General features: G+C 39.6%; 1 protein-coding gene, 1 long non-coding RNA gene and 1 pseudogene across 3 annotated transcripts in view; 2 read left to right on the forward strand and 1 right to left on the reverse strand.

The window, feature by feature from the left end:
- Positions 1–19,601, forward strand: part of LOC102162379 (uncharacterized) — a 37,065-nt gene that overhangs the window by 8,185 nt on the left and 9,279 nt on the right. For both annotated transcript variants that reach the window (XR_001303087.3, XR_014824713.1), the window contains 2 exons: positions 4,954–5,025; positions 18,500–18,557. This is a non-coding gene — a long non-coding RNA (uncharacterized LOC102162379). The remainder of the gene's footprint in view (positions 1–4,953; positions 5,026–18,499; positions 18,558–19,601) is intronic.
- Positions 3,072–9,386, reverse strand: NDUFB4 (NADH:ubiquinone oxidoreductase subunit B4). Its single transcript, XM_003361882.5, has 3 exons — positions 9,179–9,386; positions 4,371–4,517; positions 3,072–3,190 (listed from the first exon to the last, which is right to left on the reverse strand). Exons 1-3 carry the CDS (start codon positions 9,356–9,358, stop codon positions 3,128–3,130), a joined length of 390 nt encoding a protein of 129 aa, XP_003361930.1. The 5' UTR covers positions 9,359–9,386; the 3' UTR covers positions 3,072–3,127.
- Positions 13,640–13,738, forward strand: LOC146397710 (U6 spliceosomal RNA; annotated as a pseudogene).

Raw genomic sequence — 19,601 nt, forward strand, 5'->3', positions numbered from 1 at the left:
CTATCTCCTGGCCATTTAGGGCTGAGAAACCGTAGATTAAAATTTTTAAAAAAAGGTTTCCATACTGGCAACACTAAGTTACCTTGATTAAAGGAGCCAGGTTTGCTGCTACAGTGGGGGCAGAAAGGGATCTGCCCAGCACCCATGGGAGCCACTGTCTCATCTTTGTGCTTCCATGTCCAGTGTTAACTATAAACAGGCATTTTACAACAAAGGCCTGATGATGCTGGAGTAACTAAGGTTCTGGCCTTTGGAAATAAAGGTCCTGGTGACTCAGGCAAGCAACCTAAATCTGTTCAAGTGATGGCCAAGGGAAAGGAAATCTAAGAGCATGACTGGGGTTAAGCATGATTATCAGGGCCTCAGAATGAAACCAAAAAAACCTGATTTGAACCCATGAGCTGGGACTTGAACCCACGTTTTTGGTTGTTGATTTTTCTTTTTAGGGCTGCACCTGTGGCACATGTGAGTTCCCAGGCTAGGAGTCAAATCAGAGCTGCAGCTGCTGGCCTATGCCACAGCCACAGCAACGCCAGATTTAAGGTGCATCTGCAACCTACGCCTCAGCTCATGACAACACCAGATTCTTAACCCACTGAGCAAGGTCAGGGATGGAACCTGCATCTCAAGGATACCAGTCCGGTTCTTAACCCACTGAGCCACAACGGCAACTTCCAAACCCACGGTTTTTTAAATTACAGTTGCTCACCTGGTGTCTGGACTTATTGAGGCTCAGGTTCTTTGCATCTCAGCACAGAAGGAATTAAGCAAGAGACAAAGTGATAGGCAAGAAATAGATTTATTAAGATAGGACACTTGTGGAATTCCCATAGTGGCGCAGCAGAAACAAATCCGACTAGGAACCATGATGTTGCGGTTCTATCCCTGGCCTCGCTCAGTGGGTTAAGGATCTGGCGTTGCTGTGAGCTGTGGTACAGGTCGCAGACACTGCTTGGATCTGTGCTTAGACCCCTAGCCTGGGAACTCCATATGCTGCGGGTGTGGTCCTAAAAGGACAAAAAAAAAAAAAAAAAAAAAAAGATAGAACACTTGTGAGAGATACAAGCTGGCAGGAAAGAAGGCTCTGGAAGGAGGATTAAGTGGGTTACTTTTTTATGATCCAGGTAAAGTGGGGAGTGGGAAAAGACTGGTGTTCCTCGTTGTTCGAGCAGATATCAGGCTTACATCATTATCTCCTCCTTCCTTTGAGTAAGAGTATTTGAGGCCAAACTAGTACTGTCATAGTACTTATTCAAATCAGCAGAAGTGTGGTAACATATGCTAAAAGATGTTATTAAATCCTCTCAGGTTTCTGTTTGAGGACCTCCCACTTTGGAATGTCATCTTTCCCTTAAATTCCTCTTCTTGGTCCTAAAGATCCTTATCTTGCTGAACTTGAATTCAGGCCTCATTTTATCTTTCACCTAATGACCAGAGGCATATCTCATGCTTTCATTTATGGTTTTATAGTTAAACAAGCCTGCTTTGTTCTGATGGCATTCTTGAGTGATTACTAACTTAGAGTAGTCTCCCTAGGTTTCCCTCTTTGTCAGTGGTTCCCTACTGGGACTTTTGCAACTACCTGTGTTACTATCCTACTCAATTCCTATCAAAACCAGCTGCACCTGTGTGGACTATAGCTTGTTCCGCTAGCCCTTCTGTTGTGAGACTATACCTACCACCTGAATGACATCACAGATTAGATTTTCGATGTGTATGCAGATCCAAACAGGGCATGTTGGATGAGGAAACCATATGCTTCCTGTGCCTGCCTCACATCCTCTTGGACCATCTTTACTCCAATTGCTGCTGCAGCTCTCAAATACCTGCAGGGGTGTCGTGACAATACTTCATCCCAGCTGCACAGCACAACAATCATCTGCTTCTGCCCTCAGCTTCCTTATTCCTCCATGAGATTCCTGTAAGAACCCACCTGGCCAGTCTGAGGCATGCCTGTACCTGGGGTAAAAGGGAGTTAACAGGGAAAGGAGCCAGTAGGTAAATACTCACTTTTGCCATGTCTGGAGGGAAAATTCTGTGTCCATTCCACAGGGCTCTTGAGAAGGCCCCTGTAGGAATTAAACCCATTACCCTCAGAGGCAATGGGGACAAGAGCACACAGATGATGGGTTTTCCCTCTATCCCTATTTCACTCTTAGCGGTCTCTCACTTGTTCTTTCAGATCACTTCCTAAGAAACTATACATACAACCTTTTCTCTCAGGTTTTACACCTTAGGGTATTCCAGGTTCAAATGAGAAAATAGCTGTGAGTATGCTCTGAAAGTTAAAACCAATATACTCATTAAGCCATGGAATTGTCACCCTACAGTTTCAAGACTGAACTACAAAGTATGGGGTAGCTTTTATTGAGAAATACTCTGTTATTTCATTTTTATCTTTGTGACCTTATGAGGTAGTAGACATTATTATCTCCAAGCCATAGATGAGGAAACAGAGGCCTGGTATACTCAAGCTAGGATTCTAGTCCAGATATGACCTCCAAAGCCCATGCTCTATTCCATTTCACTGTTTCTCTGCATGGCCTGAACCCTCCCTGTCTTCTCGACCAACAGTGGCCCCCAATCTACCTATACCCTAGACACCTTAACCTTTTGTGCTCCTATTTTACTTTCAGCCCCTGTGATCTTCAGAGCCTAGATTAATGCCATCTCCCTAGACAAAACTACTTCTTCACCAGCATTCCTATATCACTATCTTTGAATCAATACCTTGTTTTTAAAACCACTTTGTTGTAACTGTTCTGCTGCATTTACCACTAGAGCAGGAGTCAGACGAGTTTAGGTCTTGAATAGTACCAGATACGTAATAAGCACTCAAATATAAACAGTTGTCAGAGTGTGTACTCCTTAAGCACAGGGCGTAAGTTTACCCTGTTGACTATTCTCAGCACATAGCACAATGCCTGGCTCATAGCAGACACTTATTTGTTGAATGGATGAATGAATGAACATGAATCTATTTCTTCATTAAATTGTGAACTCTTACAAAGTAGGGATAATATAATGTCCAGCAAATGTTTGTTGAAGCAAATATTAAGAAAGGGAAACTATTCAATGGTTAATGGATTTATTTAAACAATAGTACATACAGTCATCATTGCCAGACTTAATATGAGATGTTAAATGTTTGATCCAATTTTCCTTCCTGGATAAGTTTTTCTTTCTTATCCTGTATAGGCAGAAAAAAAAGTACAGTAAAAACAATGCATTTTGGCACAACCCATGGTTTAACTCTGAAAAACAGAAATGAAACATCCAAACCTAATTCTAATCCCCCACTGTCAAAAGCCTACACAGTAAAGAAGTAATAATCTGAATAAAGGGAAGTAAGAAAACACTGCTATGGAAAAATATTTGTATTTTGGTAAATAGAATTCTATTACTCCACTAAAAAGCATACACTGAAAGAAAAATACAAGCACCTCCTAGGTAAGTGTGGCCTACCTTTCTATTAAGTAATAATTAATCAGATAATCAAAATACATACACTCTAACAGGAGAGTAGATTGGCCAGTTTGAGGCAGAGCTACATGGATGGGCTCCAGTGTAGATGGCAACATAAGGGCTGGGGGCTGGGGTTGGTTCTAGTACCTAGTACCAGTCTAGTGTCAAAAATAAGCTTGGCTTTTTCTGTACAATCATAAACCCAGGCCCCTGATTGTAGTGATCCCCACAAGCAGCTTTTGTTTCTCTGTTGTTGGGGTATTAATATGTTTTAACATTAATTCACAAAATTTGACCAATATAACTAGAACTCATGCAAACAGGAAACATACTAAGTAATGTATGTATCCTGCTAATACTTAACCCAATAAACATCTCTTTTTAAAACAAATAAAATGAAACTAAATATAAAAATTTGCAAAAATAACATCTAAAGGTAAATCAGAATAGAAAAGTTTAACTTTTGCATATCTAGTGAGAAAAAAGAAATTAACTTTTAAAGTTACCCCTATATTCTCTTGTTTAGTATACACAGTATAACTTCCTTAGATCATCTAAAACACACCAGGAAAACTCTTTCATGAGCTAAGTTCAATTCTTAAATATTTAAATTGACCACCTTATACTTTAAATTTTTAGAGCACCATTAAATTTGAAAGACCCAAAGACCATTGTGGTCTTCAAGGAAGTATATTTCTGTATGACTTGAAATAATAAAGCTATAAACTTATAACTGAAATTTTCTATTTTAATTCTGCTAGAAAGGAATAAAGATAAAAGAGGGCAACTTAAGGAAGAGGAGAGAGTCAAGATGGGGGGAGCACTGGTGGAATCATCGAGTAAGAGCACAGCCAGCACAGAGGGAACCTATTACACAGACACCAAAACGAGGTCCTAATACTTACTCTGTCAGTTTTGAAAACATAATACCAGAAGAAGAGGGGCCCAATTCCAAAGAGTGCTCCTAAGAGTGAGGTCTTGGGAGTGGGTCTGAAATTGGGATAGATATTTGCTGATCTTGCGTAGGTCCAACGAATCAAGGCAGGATCTTCCTAAAATGAGTGAAAACAAGATACAGGAAATTAAGTTCTGAGAAACAATCTCATCAGGACTTTTGTGGAGGGGCAACAAGAGATGCCCTTTGTTCTCTTCTACACTGAATATTCCTAAATAGCTTCAGAGAAGATCTTTTATTTCCAGTATTTGTTGAACAATCCTCTGATGATCCTGTTCAGATTTTAAAGATACTTAAATCATCCTTCAGCTTTCTATTTATTTAAGATTTAAGAATCCTAATCATTTTAAGCTGTCAAAGAAGACACTTTTTTTTTTTAATCATTTTTTTTAAATCATTTTTTTTTTTTTCCATTCTTTTCTGGACTGTTTTTGGTTTCACTGTCTTTCTTAAAGTATGACCAACAGAACTAGTTATTTCCAATGAAGGCAAATATTTCATGTGCTCTATCATGCTGTGTGCTTTGTTTCTAGGACCGTTTCTAATGCCTCCCCCACAATGGTCTTTCCAGGCTACAAATAAACTGCAGGAAGGAGAAGACTGAGGTAGGCTCTCAACTTTTATGTTTAAGCTGATTTGGCTGTTATTTTAAGACTAAAATTATTACATTTCACACTAATATAATCATTTTTTGAAAGGGCAAGGTTGTTAAAGAAAAATAATCAGATGGTCTTGGTTGAGAAAAAAAAAGTGTCCTATACAGCACAGGGAACTCTTATCTAGTCACTTGTGATGGAACATGATGGAGGATAATGTGAGAATAAGAACACATATACATACACACACACACACACACATGACTGGGTCACTGCTGTGCAGCAGAAATTGACAGAACACTATAAGTCAACTATAATAGAAAAAAATCTTAAAAAGAAAAAAAGAAAAAGCTGTCAATTTTAATATATTTATACTAGAATAACTACATAAAAATAGCAAATCTAGGAGTTCCCGTCGTGGCGCAGTGGTTAACGAATCCGACTAGGAACCATGAGGTTGCGGGTTCAATCCCTGGCCTTGCTGAGTGGGTCAAGGATCCGGTGTTGCCATGAGCTGTGGTGTAGGTTGCAGACGCGGCTTGGATCCCGCACTGCTGTGGCTCTGGCATAGGCCAGCGGCTACAGCTTCGATTCAACCTCCATATGCCACGGGTGCAGCCCTAGAAAAGACCAAAAAAAAAAAAAAAAAAAAAAACCCAGCAAATCTATCCCAACACATAATTATATTTAATTAGCTGTGTCCTCTAATGATTTTATAAAATTATTTGCTCCAATTAACAGATAAAATAAGCAAATGAGGTCAGCTTTAAAATTTTAATACTGGAGTTCCCACCATGGCTCAGCAGACTAGTATCCATGAGGACACAGGTTCGATCTCTGGCCTTGCTCAGTAGGTTAAGGATCAGGCGTTGCCATGAGCTGTAGCATAGGTCTCCGACTTGGCTCAGATCTGGCATTGCTATGGCATAGGCTGGTGGCTGCAGCTCCAATTCAACTTCTAGCCTGGGAACCTCCTTAGGCCATGGGTGTAGCCCTAAAAAATAAATAAATAAATAAATCTTTAATAGTCAGCTGTGAGGAGAATATTCAAGGTCTTAACCAACACTAAGAAGTCATGATTAGTAGGACAAAAATAATTAAACTGGATCTTCCACAATAAAATTTTAAACCAAATTATTTGCACAGACAGTAAAGAAGGTGAAGACACAGATACAAGTTCAAGGGGACATTTGAACTCTATACCTGAAAGGATAAATACATCTATCTATTCTTGTATCTAGCCCTTTCTGCTCTAATATATTTCCATGACTCTCTTATGATGGAATTCTCAATCTACCAGTCACCTCTCTACCCTTTAATATTTGCCAGATCCGTCTTCCAGAAACACATTTCATTTCATAAAAACACCAACAGCCCCATTATATTCATTCACTGAACAAAGTACTGTGGTTGAGAGATGTTTCAAGTTATAGTGGGAGACAGTCTTTGACACCACGCCACGTCCAAAGGACTATTTCAGCATCTGACGTACTGAAATCTTGAAATCATTTCTTCACTCAGCTTCCAGGACACATACTGGTTTGGCTTTCCTCCTAACTCTCTGGCCAGTCCCTCTTGGTCTTTGAGCCCTTCCTCCTTATCTCCCCAATCTTTTAATATTGAAGAGACCGTGTAGATCTTTCCTATCTACATTCACTCCCTGTATGATCTCCTCTAGTCACATGGCTTTAAATATCTACCTATAGGCTAATGACTCCCAAAATTATGCCTCCAGCCCTAGACATCTACCCTGAACTCCAGATGTAATATTGCACCCCCTGCTCAATGCTGACATAATGTCTGATCAGCAAATGTGATGTACCCCAAACTTACTTCCCAATATTGCCATTCCACTTCCATCCTTTCACACTCTTCCCTATCTTGGTAAGAGGCAACTGCATTCTTCACTTAGGCCAAAAACCTTGGAGTCATCCTTGACTCCCCTCTTTCTCTTACACATTATCCAATCTGCCAGCTAACCTGGTTGGCTCAACTTTCAAGATATAACCAGAACTGAACACTTCTTAGCAACTCCACTGCCACCATCCTTGTAGTTGCCAACAACTAAGAAATTAGATTACTGCAAAAGGTTCCTAACTAGTCTCCCAGCTCTTGTTTTTGTTCTCTCATGTCTCTTTTCAACTGACCAGCTAGAGAGATGTTGTTAAATGCAAGTCTTGATTATGGGACAACTGACTCAGAAAAGTTGTTATAATGACCTGTGAGGCCTGATGTGATCTAGTCCCAGGTACCTTTCCCATCTCATCTCTTCCTACTCTGCCCTCACCTTTCTCTCTGTTAGCCACAATGGTCTCTTCAGTATTTTAGGGATTAACCAGGCACACTCTTGTCTAAGGACCCTTGTACTTGCTGTCCCCTCTGCCTAAAATGCTACTTTCCCAGAGAATTGACTGGCTAGCTCCTTCATCTCACTTTTCTCAGATCTTCAATGTCACCTCTCAAGTGAGGGCTTTCTAAACTGCAAGCTGCCCTCCATCCCTACCACATATACACACTCCTAAATCCCCTTCCTTGCTTAATTTTTCTTATCACTTACCACTAACTAACATGCTAAATGAAGCAATTTTTTAAACCTATTACTTGCTTCCCACTGGAAAGAAAGCTTTATGAAGACAGGAGTCTGGCTGTTTTTGTTCTCCACTGTTACGCAGCATCTAAAACAGGGCCTGGCATATAATAGACACCAAGCAATTATTTATTCACTGAATCAATAATTCTTAAAGATTAGGCAAGGAATTTCAATATACTGTTCAATATATGATTAAATGTCAGGCACTCATTTACTTAACAGAACAACCAATGAGGCAGGTATAAAACTGAGGTTTTACACTGCTAAGCTGAAACTGCCCTGCGTCCCAGAACTGGAAAAGAGAAAATCTGGAGTTTAAATCTCAGCTATGCCTGACTCAAGGTCTCATTATCCGGCACATCAAACGCAATCACTGAGTATGTATATAATGAACATCTTTCTCAGCACCTTCTCCCAAGTAAACAAGGTTCTGGCTGGAGACAATACAGCCAAGTGGTTGAGAAGATGCTCTGGGTTATAGACTGTGGTTCTAATTCTTTTCTACCACTTGCTAACAGAGTATCACCCTGTGACAACTTGCCCTTCCCATGTCATCTTTCTCATCTGTAAAATGGGGATAGTAATAAAGTTTAAATCTTCAAATACCCATGATATTTGAATTTCAGAAAGTTTCAGTAATTCCTGGCACACCTGTAAATTTCCTTCAATCCTCACAACTTCCTAAAATTCCTACAAAATACCAATGCAACTGTTGGGAAAAAAACTTCTCTAAAAAATCATATTTACATATTTAAATAGCTCTTGTACAGAAAATTATCTTCTAGATAATAGCTATCGGTCTACTAGGCATGTTATAAGTGCTGGGAGCATTATACAGACTATCTCATTTAACCTCAAAAGGTTTCTATAAAGAATGTACTATCGTTTCCGTATATGAAAATTATAAAACTAAGGTTCAGAAGGGTTAGGGATTTTGCACAAGGTCATATAATTTGCCAATAGGTAGTGCCTTCGTGTCTGACTCCAAAGCCCAAAGCTTTAGCAAGCTGTAGGGTATCTGGATTATTAGAAGATGTAAACTGAAAAATCACTATATTCCCATCAGAACAGTATTTCTATGAACTGTGAACTGTAAAGTGGAAAACAGCTTTAAAACACCCCCCCCCCCATATTTTCTGAACACTCAGCACAAGCCAGGAACTGTGCTGGTGGGTCACGTGCCCCATCTCATTTAATCCTCATAAGAGCCTCGTAAAACAGGAAGTACTATATTATCCCCATTTTTCAGATAGGAAAACCAAAGCCAAGCAGCAGGGTTGAAAAGCTTTTCCATGATCACCCAGGCGAGAAGTGATCAAGCTGGGACTCAAACCCAGCCACTTGTGAACCCAGAACCCGTCCTCCTAACCGCTAAGCTATCCACCCAAGGTCAAAGGGCTAATGCCAAGGTCCTGCTCTCTGGGCCTGGAAGAGGACCTGTGTTTTAAAACACTCTTTGGAAACGGTGACCGCCCCGTGGCGTGGTCCCCCTTGGGCCGTCTAGGCTGCCGGGTCTGACGGGACCATCCGGACTCTGGCCCTCGATTCCCACCCGGCTGGCCCCTCACTCACGATGACCCCTAGGCGGTTAGGGTCGTTGTACTGGAGCAGGTACTCCCGCTTAAGCCGGGATCTTATGGCCAACCGCTCGGCTTGTGCCTTCCGGGTTTCCGGAGATATGTCGTATTCAGCTGGGTCGAGAGTAGCTGGCAGGGTTGCCAGGCGGGAAGGCTTGTATTTTGGGAACGACATCTTGGCAACCCGGCGCACAAACGCGCCTGCGGGGCCCCGAGGCCCGCCCCCTACGTGCTGACCTTTGTCCTGAGGAAGTGCGCCTGCGTGTTAGCAAGAGGCGGAAACGGTTTAGCATGTACAGCTTTTTAACCTTCCTCTGTCCCCGGCGCTAGTAGCGATCTGCGCATGCGCAAGGTACTTTCCTCGCCTTCCCCCGCCCTCTCCTTTTCCTACCGCTGTGGAAAGTCTCGCTTCTTGTCCGTGCTTGCAGCTCTAGCTTTACTGACCCTGAAGGGCACATTCTGTGAAGTTGAGTTAGCAGAGAGGAGAAATGGGACCGACTGTGGAATTCTCTTTTAGTACAAGTCCATCTCTCTGACCTGGGGAAGTCACTTAACTTCTCGGAGTTTCCTCTTCCTTATCCTGGAGATTATGATCCCTATTCTGTCTGCCTAGCAAAACTCATGTGAGGATTAAATAAAATAATGAATAGATGCAACATACTTTGCAAAATATTCCTTATCCAAGAAAAAGAAAAACCAAATCTTAGTTACAACACTGAAACCTTTTAGTAAAATCCTTACCATTCTTCAGATGCTAAGATTAAAAAACATCCATAGAAATATGAAAATAAGCATAGGAGCATTTTATCTTACTGTGAAAGATAGTTTGGGGGGAAGAGTGAGGATAACCTTAAAGGGAATGTTCTCCATCCCTACCATCCTTCTCCTTTCCCCACTATCACCAAAGAAAAAGGGCTACTTCAAGTTGCAAGGCAGGTTCTTTGGGTACCAAGCAGATATTCCTTAGGGGAAAACATGTAAACAATATTTCCATAACTCAGGCAAGGAAAGTGGATCAAAAGTTAACTTCAGCTTGGATGAACCATCTGGGGACATGTAGAAATGTTGCGAAATGGTTGCTAAGCAGAGAAGGGACCTAGAAAGTGTTGGCACTTGACGTGATGAGGAGCAGCACTGCTGTCAAATTTATTCAACATTTTAATACTGTTTTTAAATATTTATTAAGCACTCACTGCATGAAGCATCCTGCACACTAGTCAGTCAATCTTCTAGGCTGAGTGGGAAAAACAAAAATGAAAGATGAGGTGATTGTCTCTGAGGAGCTGACAATCCCGGCAGTACAGAAAGAATAGACAGAATATGATAATATTTGCTAAGCAGTTTACTGTCCAAATGAATATATAGAAAAATGGGCTCAGAAGAATGGAGACTGAGGGAATGTAGAAGAAAGAAATTTTTTGTTGTTGTTTTTTTTTTTTTTTTTTTTTTGTCTTTTTGCTATTTCTTTGGGCCACTCCTGCGGCATATGGAGGTTCCCAGGGTAGGGGTCCAGTCGGAGCTGTAGCCACTGGCCTACGCCAGAGCCACAGCAACACGGGATCCGAACCGCGTCTGCGACCTACACTACAGCTCACAGCAACGCCGGATCCTTAACCCACTGAGCAAGGCCAGGGATCAAACCCGCAACCTCATGGTTCCTAGTTGGATTTGTTAACCACTGCGCCAGGACGGGAACTCCAAGAAATTTGAGACAAATCACACTCAATCTTAAAGGAGCAGGGAAGAAAGAAGTTCTGTTTTTATCTAAGGTGTTTAATCATATTAAGAAAATTTTAAAGATGAAAAGCGGAAGCAGGTTGAAAATTCTAAAGACTACATTGATAGTTTCAAAAAGCTTTTGTTTATAGATTAGACACTGATCTAGGAAGAAGGGCATGTTAAAAGAAGGAAAAAGAAAGGAAAAATGAAAGTACACTGAGTACAAGCCAACTGACAAAGTTTTTTTTTTTTTTTTTTTAAAAAAAAAGATTTACTAAGGTTAAGAGAGAGGAAGAGAATAAACTTCATCATTTCATTTTGGATGAGTTAGGGGTGTGAATGCCATGTTTGCTTGATTATCATAGGATCCCTTTTGATGACTATTAAAAACATGGAGTCCTAGGTTTTGTTCTGCTGTTAGAGATTCAGAATTGGTCTTGTGGGGGAACCCTGATGTATGTATTTTTACGATTTCCTGAGGGGATTCTTACAATATTACATGTTTAGAGAACATAAAGATGAATACAAGAGGTCTTCCTTTTCCCAGAAAATCCTCTCATAGAGTGAATCTATTTAAGATGGAGACCTAGATTCTACAGTGAAAGAGATTTGACTGGGATTTATCTTGAAATAATGCAACCAAAAATTATGAAAATGAATTTATTTTATATTTAACATATTTTAGGTTGCAATTACAACTATATGCTAATTTTGATAAATCAAGTGTTAATATGTGAGGATATTACTTTAACATAGCTCATTATTCCTCACTGCATTTGACTTTTTGCAGCAGGGTCATATTTCCAAAAGTGTTGGAGGGTTCATCCAGTTTTCCCAAAACTCTTTCTTAATCTTTTGAAACCAAATGGTTTCCTTTTGAAGCACTGACATCATCATCATTCTTAATGATTTTCTCTTTTTCGTTTGTTACCTGGTCCAGCTCTAAGGTCCTCCTGTACTAGTAATACATTTTTTTGCATGTGGATCTTGCAGTTCACTAGCATTATTTTTATCGGTTTGATGAAATTCCACATCTTTTTCAAGATTTGCAGTAGATTTCAATTGTATTTGAGGGGTGGATATTACCAAATGGATGGCCAAGACTTTGATGGGATGAGTGTCCACTTTAGATTAGCAGATAAGTAGATGAAATAATTTAAGTGAGCAATAATTTCACAAGTGGTCTTATCACCAATGAATAGTTCATGTCTTGAAGATTTTTACTTCCCTAAGAAGTCTCCTAATAGAATTTATCAGAATTTATTAGGACATGGATTATAGGGACTAAGTACATATATCTGGACTTGGTCAGAAGAGGGCAGAGGAAGTGGTGAAGTGGAGAAGGACAAAAGTGCATATGAGCAGAGGTGGTCAAGCTATATAAATGGGGCAGAGTTTTAGGGAACAGAGAAGACAGGTGAATACAGAAACCGTAAGAAGCAGATAAATTCCACCTTGCAACAATGTGAAGAACATTCCTTCTCTTAATTGGATAGAATCATAGGTAAATGTGTGAATAAACCTTAACTTTGGGGTGAAAATAAACTCAGTGCCCAGAGATTTAATTAATCAGTGATTAACAGCAATTGACATTTAATGAGTATCCTCTTTTATTATTATTTTTAAAAATCTTGTCCTAACATTGAATGTTAGGAAAGGATGTACTATCAAGCTACATGAGCCCTCTCCACTACCCTGGGAAAGACCCTAAAAATGTGTTCACAAGGTCATTCTGTTTTTGTAAAATTAGAAAAAGTAAGCTGTATGAGCCACGGTTGCCTGAGACTGCTGTGTCTCTCCTCTCTGACTTCCCTTCTATCACATTTTCCTCCTGTTGGAAGGTATTGCAGTGGCCTTAGGTATTTGGTGGATCTTGCCAATGAAAGTTTGGGTTTAGTGAGATATATCTATTTGATTCACATCTATGCCAGGTGGAGTTTAGTTATTGCTAACCATCCAGGTGCAAGATGGCTTCCAGGAATACCATTATCACCTAGTATGCCATGAAGGTGTAGGATCAGAGTTTGTATTATGATATAAAATTGTCCCGTGAAGGCTGAGCCTGGAAATAATGAGCGAAGAGGAGGAGAACAAGGTTTGAAATAAACAGAACCAGAAGCTAATTTATGGTAAATTCTTCAGTTATCATTGATTTTTTTTTTTCTCAAAGACACCCCAAATTATGTGAACTTCAGGTCCGATCAAACCTGGATCCTACTGTTTGTCAGTCTTTCTGGGCTGTAGGAGGAGACACAGAGTGCTATGTGAATTAATTTAATTGCAAAGAGTTCCAGGAACACGGGGTACAAAGTCATCTCCTCAGTTGTGTAACCACCTTGGGAACTTGTCTTCCAAAATTGAAATGAACAGCAGTTCCAAAGGTAGAAGGAGAAAAACACTCCAAAGTTTTTCAGCGTCCCACCTAAGCTCAAGTAGCCCACCTTCTCTTTGTTTACCTAGCATTTACTCTTCCTTTTTTTTGTTTTAGGGCTGCACCTGTGGCAAATGGAGGCTAGGGGTCCAGTTGGAGCTGTAGTCACCAGCCTATGCCAGAACCACAGCAAAACCAGATCCAAGCCGCGTCTGCAGCCTACACCACAGCTCATGGCAATGCCGAATCCTCAACCCACTGAGTGGGGCCAGGAATCAAACCCACAACCTCATGGTTCCTAGTCAGATTCGTTTCCACTGCGCCATGACAAGAACCCCTACTCTTCCTTTAAAAGAGGATGTTGCTGTGCTCACTTCAGCAGCACATATTGGAATGATACAGAGACGATTAGCATGGTCCCTGTGCAAGGATAACACGAAAATTTGTGAAGCATTCTTTTTTTTTTTTTTTTTTTTTTGCTACACCCGTGGCATTTGGAGGTTCCCAGGCTAGGGGTCTAATTGAAGCTGTAGCTTCTGGCCTACGTCACAGCCACAGCAACACCAGATCCGAGCCAGTTCTGCAACCTATACCACAATTTATGGCAACCCTGGATCTTTAACCCACTGAGCAAGGCCAGGGATTGAACCCACGTCCTCATGGATACTAGTCAGGTTCATTAACCGCTGAGCCACGACAGGAACTCCCATTCCATTTTTTTAAAGTTTGTTTAATTAAAAAATAAAAGAGGCTATCATTAAGTCAGTGTGACATTATCCAATCTAAATTGCCCCAAAGCACCACATAGGAGGTTGGCTTTCATTGTATCCAGCTTATCTGTGGCTCTTTGACTTGGCTTTCATTGTATCCAGCTTATCTGTGGCTCTTTGACTTGGGCAAATCAGTTACGTATAAGATCACACAACTGGTTTTACCCAACACATATACCTAAGTCTAAGAAGACTCACATAGAACTACTATCTTCAGAAGTAGTATTGTATCCAGAAGACACTTTGAGATTACATTGCCCATCCATTACAAATATACATCACTTTCTCTATGTTTCTACTATGGCTTTTTGATAGATTTTGCTATTTTAGGGAGCAAATCTCTCCACAACTCACAGCAATGCTGGATCCTGAACCCACTGAGTGAGGCCAGGGATCGAATCTGCAACCTCATGGTTCCTAGTCATATTCGTTTCCACTATGCCAAAATGGGAACTCCCAAAAGATATTTTGTTTTTGTCTTTTTATTGTTAATTTCTACCTCAATAGCATTATTGTCAGAGAACTTTATATAATATTAGTCCTTTGAAATTTGCTGAAACTATCTTTGGAACTTTATATGTGATCAGTTTTTTGTTCAATTTGTTTTAACAAACCATGTTTTTGAAAGATAGCATACATATAGAAAAATGCATAAATCATACATACGCTGTTCAATGAGTTATTTCAAAGTGAACATACCCTTGTAATCATACATAGTCATTTTTTATTGAAGTATAGTTGCTGCACAATACTATATAAGTTACATGTAGGTGTACAGTATAGTGATTCATAATTTTTAAAGGTTACATTCCATTTATAGTTATAAAATATTGGCTATATTCCCCGTGTATAATAGTCATTTTTATGATAGTTCATGTGAGCTTAAAAACAATGTATATTCTGAGTGCAAGCTTAGATCAAGCTTTTTAATTGTGTGGTTTGGATCTCTCACGTATTTATTCATCTTTGTCTGCTTGATCTATTTCTAATATAGAGACGTATTATAATCTTCCAGTGCCATTGTGGTTTGTTAATTTCTCCTTGAGCAAATTAGAATACACAGGGTGAATTGAAGGTGATATGAAACACTTTAATGTGCATGCATCTGTGAATTGTTGTTACCATAAAGACAAAGCAACTCATACATAATGGTTTGCTCACTCCATCCATTTATTGTGTTGTATAGAAACCAGCCAGAAAAAAAAAAAAGATTTTTGCTTAAAATATACAGTACACTTAGAAACACATCTGTCATGTAGACATATCCAAAAGCTTATGAATATTGCATTTTGCATTCCTCTTCTTCAGAGACAGTCTTTTCATCCTAGTCATATATCTGTTCTTATTACTAAAGTCACTTACATAAGCACATATTTGTACTTGAAAGGAACAATAAGTTTCCTACAAAGTGTAAGGTGACATTTTCTTGCAAGTTGACAATGTAACATAAAAGAGGGTTAATCCTCTTAGCTGAAGCTATGTCATGCTTGCTTCTTTGGGATAAAGTTCTGCCCTACTATCTTTTGCTTGGGAAAAGCAGCAGCCTCCTAGTTCATTTTCTTATATATGTTCACACTTGCCATACCTCCATTTTTTCCCATACAGCAGTTAGAGTGACTTTTTAAATATCCATTAGCCTATTTTTCCTAAATAAACTCTTATAGGACTTGAAGACCCGGTGAGGTCTCCTCTCTGCCTCTTCAGCCACATTTGGTTTCATGCTCCCTCCCCATCACTCACTGTGTGTGCTCCAGCCACACTGGCCTTTCTTCAGTTCTTCACTTCCACAGGGCCTTTGCACTAACTCTACCTTAAACATTATACTCTATACTTCTCTTCATTCTTCAGAACTCACTTAATTCTATAGTCCCTTAACTAGCCAAAAAGGTCAAATTCTCTCAAGAGCTTTCATAGCATTAGAGACCTCTTCCTCATAACACTAACTAAAATTCTAATTTTATTGTTTGTATTATTTAATTAATTCCTGTCTCTCCTCACCCCACACTTTGAAGACCAGGACTACATCAGGCTTGGCTCACCCTGCATCCCAAAACTGGCACAGTGCCTGGCACACCATAGCAATAGCAAATGAATAAATGACCTGTTGCCTTTCTCTCTTCAAGGGGAGTATATTAACCAAACATGCCTACATCCTTCTTGTTGCGTTTGCTTTCATCTCATCTTCACTTCCAGGCTATATTCCATACTCATCACCTCTCCTCCTTTTGCTCCTAACCCCAAATTAAAAATTCAGGTCAAAAACCATTATCCAATTATATAGATTTTTACTAGAGATTTTGCGTGGTTGCAAAGGAGAGGTTATATCACAAAGAAAAATGCCTTTAACAATGCCATTTTAACATCTGCTTTTCTCCCTAGTCCTTATGTCTACAGCAGCTTGGAGCTGTCTCATCCCTCTTCTTTTGCCTTCCTGCCAAGTCATCTCTAGGAGCCCCGTCTGGCCAAGCTATCTTGCCCTCCACCTGCCCCCAAGCCTAAACTCAGCAAAACAAAGCACAGCCATAAGCCATGCCACAATTCCTAGGGTCCTTAGTTTATTCGGCTTCCTGCATTTAAAAAAAAAATTTGAAACAGAAGGAGTTGCCCCTTTTTTCATGTTTTCCTTTGCTTGATGATATTCTTTTCTCCACCAATGTGGCTTTATGCCATCCCCACTGTTTGTGGCCAACTAAAATCTTAAGTCCATCAAGGTTCACTTCAAATGGCCGATTTTCTGGAAATCTTTCCATAAAACCTCCAAGTTGAGGTGATTTTTCTCTTCCCTAAGTTTGTACATTACTTCTTTTATTCTGCTTGCTATTACAGGCAATGTGACCCCTCTCCTTTAAGAGCAAGTTCTGTTTCTTACTGCACCTGTCTCCTGGAGAACCTGGCTCAGGACCCTGTGCACAGCCCACTCCAGTCCTGATTGAATTATAATGAAATTGTTCGTATTTCTTTTTTTAGGCTTTAGTAAAAGCCTCTTCAAGAATGCAACTGAATTTCATGTTTCCAAAACGACAGATAGCCAATATTTCAATTTTGGAGTCAGCTAACAGGAACACTCCCCCCTGTAAAGGAGCTCTGTAGATAACTGTAGATGGGTGCAGTACAGTGCTGGTAAAGTAGTCCTGGAGAGAAGTTCTCTATCCAGGGAAAAGATACAGTTGACATTTTTTGCCTGGGTCACTCTTGCTTTCTAAAATGAAGCACCAGTCTAGCTCCTGAAAGTTTGTCAGAGCCCCTGAAAGAGTTAGAGTCTAATTAATATGACTTGTTATAAATGCCAGTGAGATGGCTAACAAAAAGTGTTGGCATACAAATTTACACTCCTGAGGTCTAGAGAGAGACCCGTTGCTATCAATCTCTATGCTGTTACCATTACCAAGATATTCAGGAGAATGGATCTTTCCAGTGTTTTATAGTCACCTTAATCAAGCAAAGGGGGAGGAGGCCCAGTGATGAGGTTGCTTCTTGTGTATATAGCTGAGGGCAGCTAAGATTTAACTTACCATCCCTTGCCCAAATTTCCTGCCAAATTGTACTTATGTTCTCAATAAAACCATAAATATCTTCAGCTTCTTTTATTCCTGTAAGCATCTTCATTATCCTGGATTAAACAAGGATAAAAAGTAAAATGAAGGTCTTTGACTTATTATTTTTAACTCTTTTTTTCCATTTCATTATAGGAACACTTAAAAATAGAATTAAACATTAAAATATTTTTAAAAATCCACATTTCTATAATCACAAGATTTTTTGGTCATTTTTTTCCATGTAGAGGATGTATTTAAAACATTGTAATCAAAGTGAAGTAAGTCAGAAAGAGGAAGACAAATACCATCACTTATATCTAGAATCTAATACATAGCACAAGTGAACATTTCCACAGAAAAGAAACTCGTGGACTTGGAGAACAGACTTGTGGTTGCCAACGGGGAGGGAGGAGGGAGTGGGATAGACTGGTTAATAGATGCAAACTATTGCATTTGGAGTGGATAAACAATGAGAGCCTCCTGTGTAGCACAGGAAACTATATCTAGTCACTTGTAATGGAAAATGATGGAGGATAATGTGAGAAAAAGAATGTGTGGATATATATATATATGTATAAAACATTGTAATCATGCTATAGAAGCATTTTTCTATAGTCTTAATTATGAATATTAATATCCATAATATTATGATACATAAAATTCCAACAAAAGGAAATAATTATAATTTACTTAACTATCTCCTGTATTTGAACTTAAATTTGGTTTAAAAAAAAAGAAGTATATGGGTCACCATGCTGTACAGTAGAAAAAAACTAAAAGGGAAAAACAAAACAAAGAAAAAGAAGTATAGATAACTACTTAAACACTGATTTTCTAAACATTTTACATTTACTCATAGAGTTATTTGCATTTTTAGAGTTAGTTTATCTTTGCTTCTCATGCCCTGTTGTCTCTTCCAGATGCTGTGCCCACCTCCAACTTTCCTGACGTCTCTTGTCAATCCCATGAGGATCTGGGGTAAGCAGATGCAGTGCTTCCTTGACAATCCCAGCCTGGAGTATGAACTCTTAGCCCCCTATCATCCCATGCTCTGGAGTATGAACTCTTAGCCCCCTATCATCCCATGCTCTTGATTTCTCCTGGTTTAGGCTCATCCTGAGCAGAAGCAGCCAACTCCCAGAAAATCAATTCAGTGGGTGCCAGTTTATGAATGACCACTACTCTAAATGGCATGGCGAGCAAGCTTGAAGTCTGTGGAACCTAGCAAACTTTGGAGCTAGACACTTAGAGCTTCAGACCTGGGCCCCTGTCCCAGTGTCCCTGCAGTTTATCACCCCTTGATCATTAGGCAAAAGACCTGACCTCTCTAGTCTCTATATCCTCATCTGTGAAATGGGTCCCAAGACAGAGTTTCGGAGATAGAATGAGTTCATGCATTCAGAGCACCTGATGTGGGACTATGGTGGTGAGGCCTGATAGAAAATCACTAAATGCCGTGTTCCTCTCTGGAGGGTGGTGGGAAGGACCAAACAGTTGGCAAAATGTATGCTATTCTACATCTAAATCCTAGTTTCTCCTCTCTTTTAAAATCCAGCTCCTAAGAAGTCTATTTATTAAAAAGACCAGCCCCCCCCTTTTCTTCTAAATATTCTAAAAATATAAAATCTAACCAAAGTTTTAAAATACACTTTTGTGGTTGTTTTTTCACAAGTGGTAAAGATACTTGGATATGATATCCTCCCAGGAGCATTATTAAAATATCAGAGTAACCTCTATTTTTTTAAATTATTGAACCTTCAAATATACATAAAAGGAGAGGAAATGGTATAATGAACCAACCCCATGTGCTCATCCCTCTGCTTTTATGATTTTAAATATTCTGCCAATGTCATTTTGTCTGTCCCCCTGCAGGGACATTTCACTTTTGTTTTTGCTGGATTATTTTAAAGCAATCCCTGACAGTGTTTCATTTTACTCATAAATACTTCATCGTATATTTCTAACAGTTGAGGTTTTTTCCCTGCATAACCACAATGCTATTATCACATGTAACAAAATTAT

The sequence above is a fragment of the Sus scrofa genome, chromosome 13 (assembly GCF_054392235.1).
Source record: "Sus scrofa isolate SSC_HxYL_T2T_F1_AM1 chromosome 13, Sscrofa_HxYL_maternal_Yorkshire_Landrace_v2.0, whole genome shotgun sequence".
NCBI classification, from domain to species: domain Eukaryota; kingdom Metazoa; phylum Chordata; class Mammalia; order Artiodactyla; family Suidae; genus Sus; species Sus scrofa.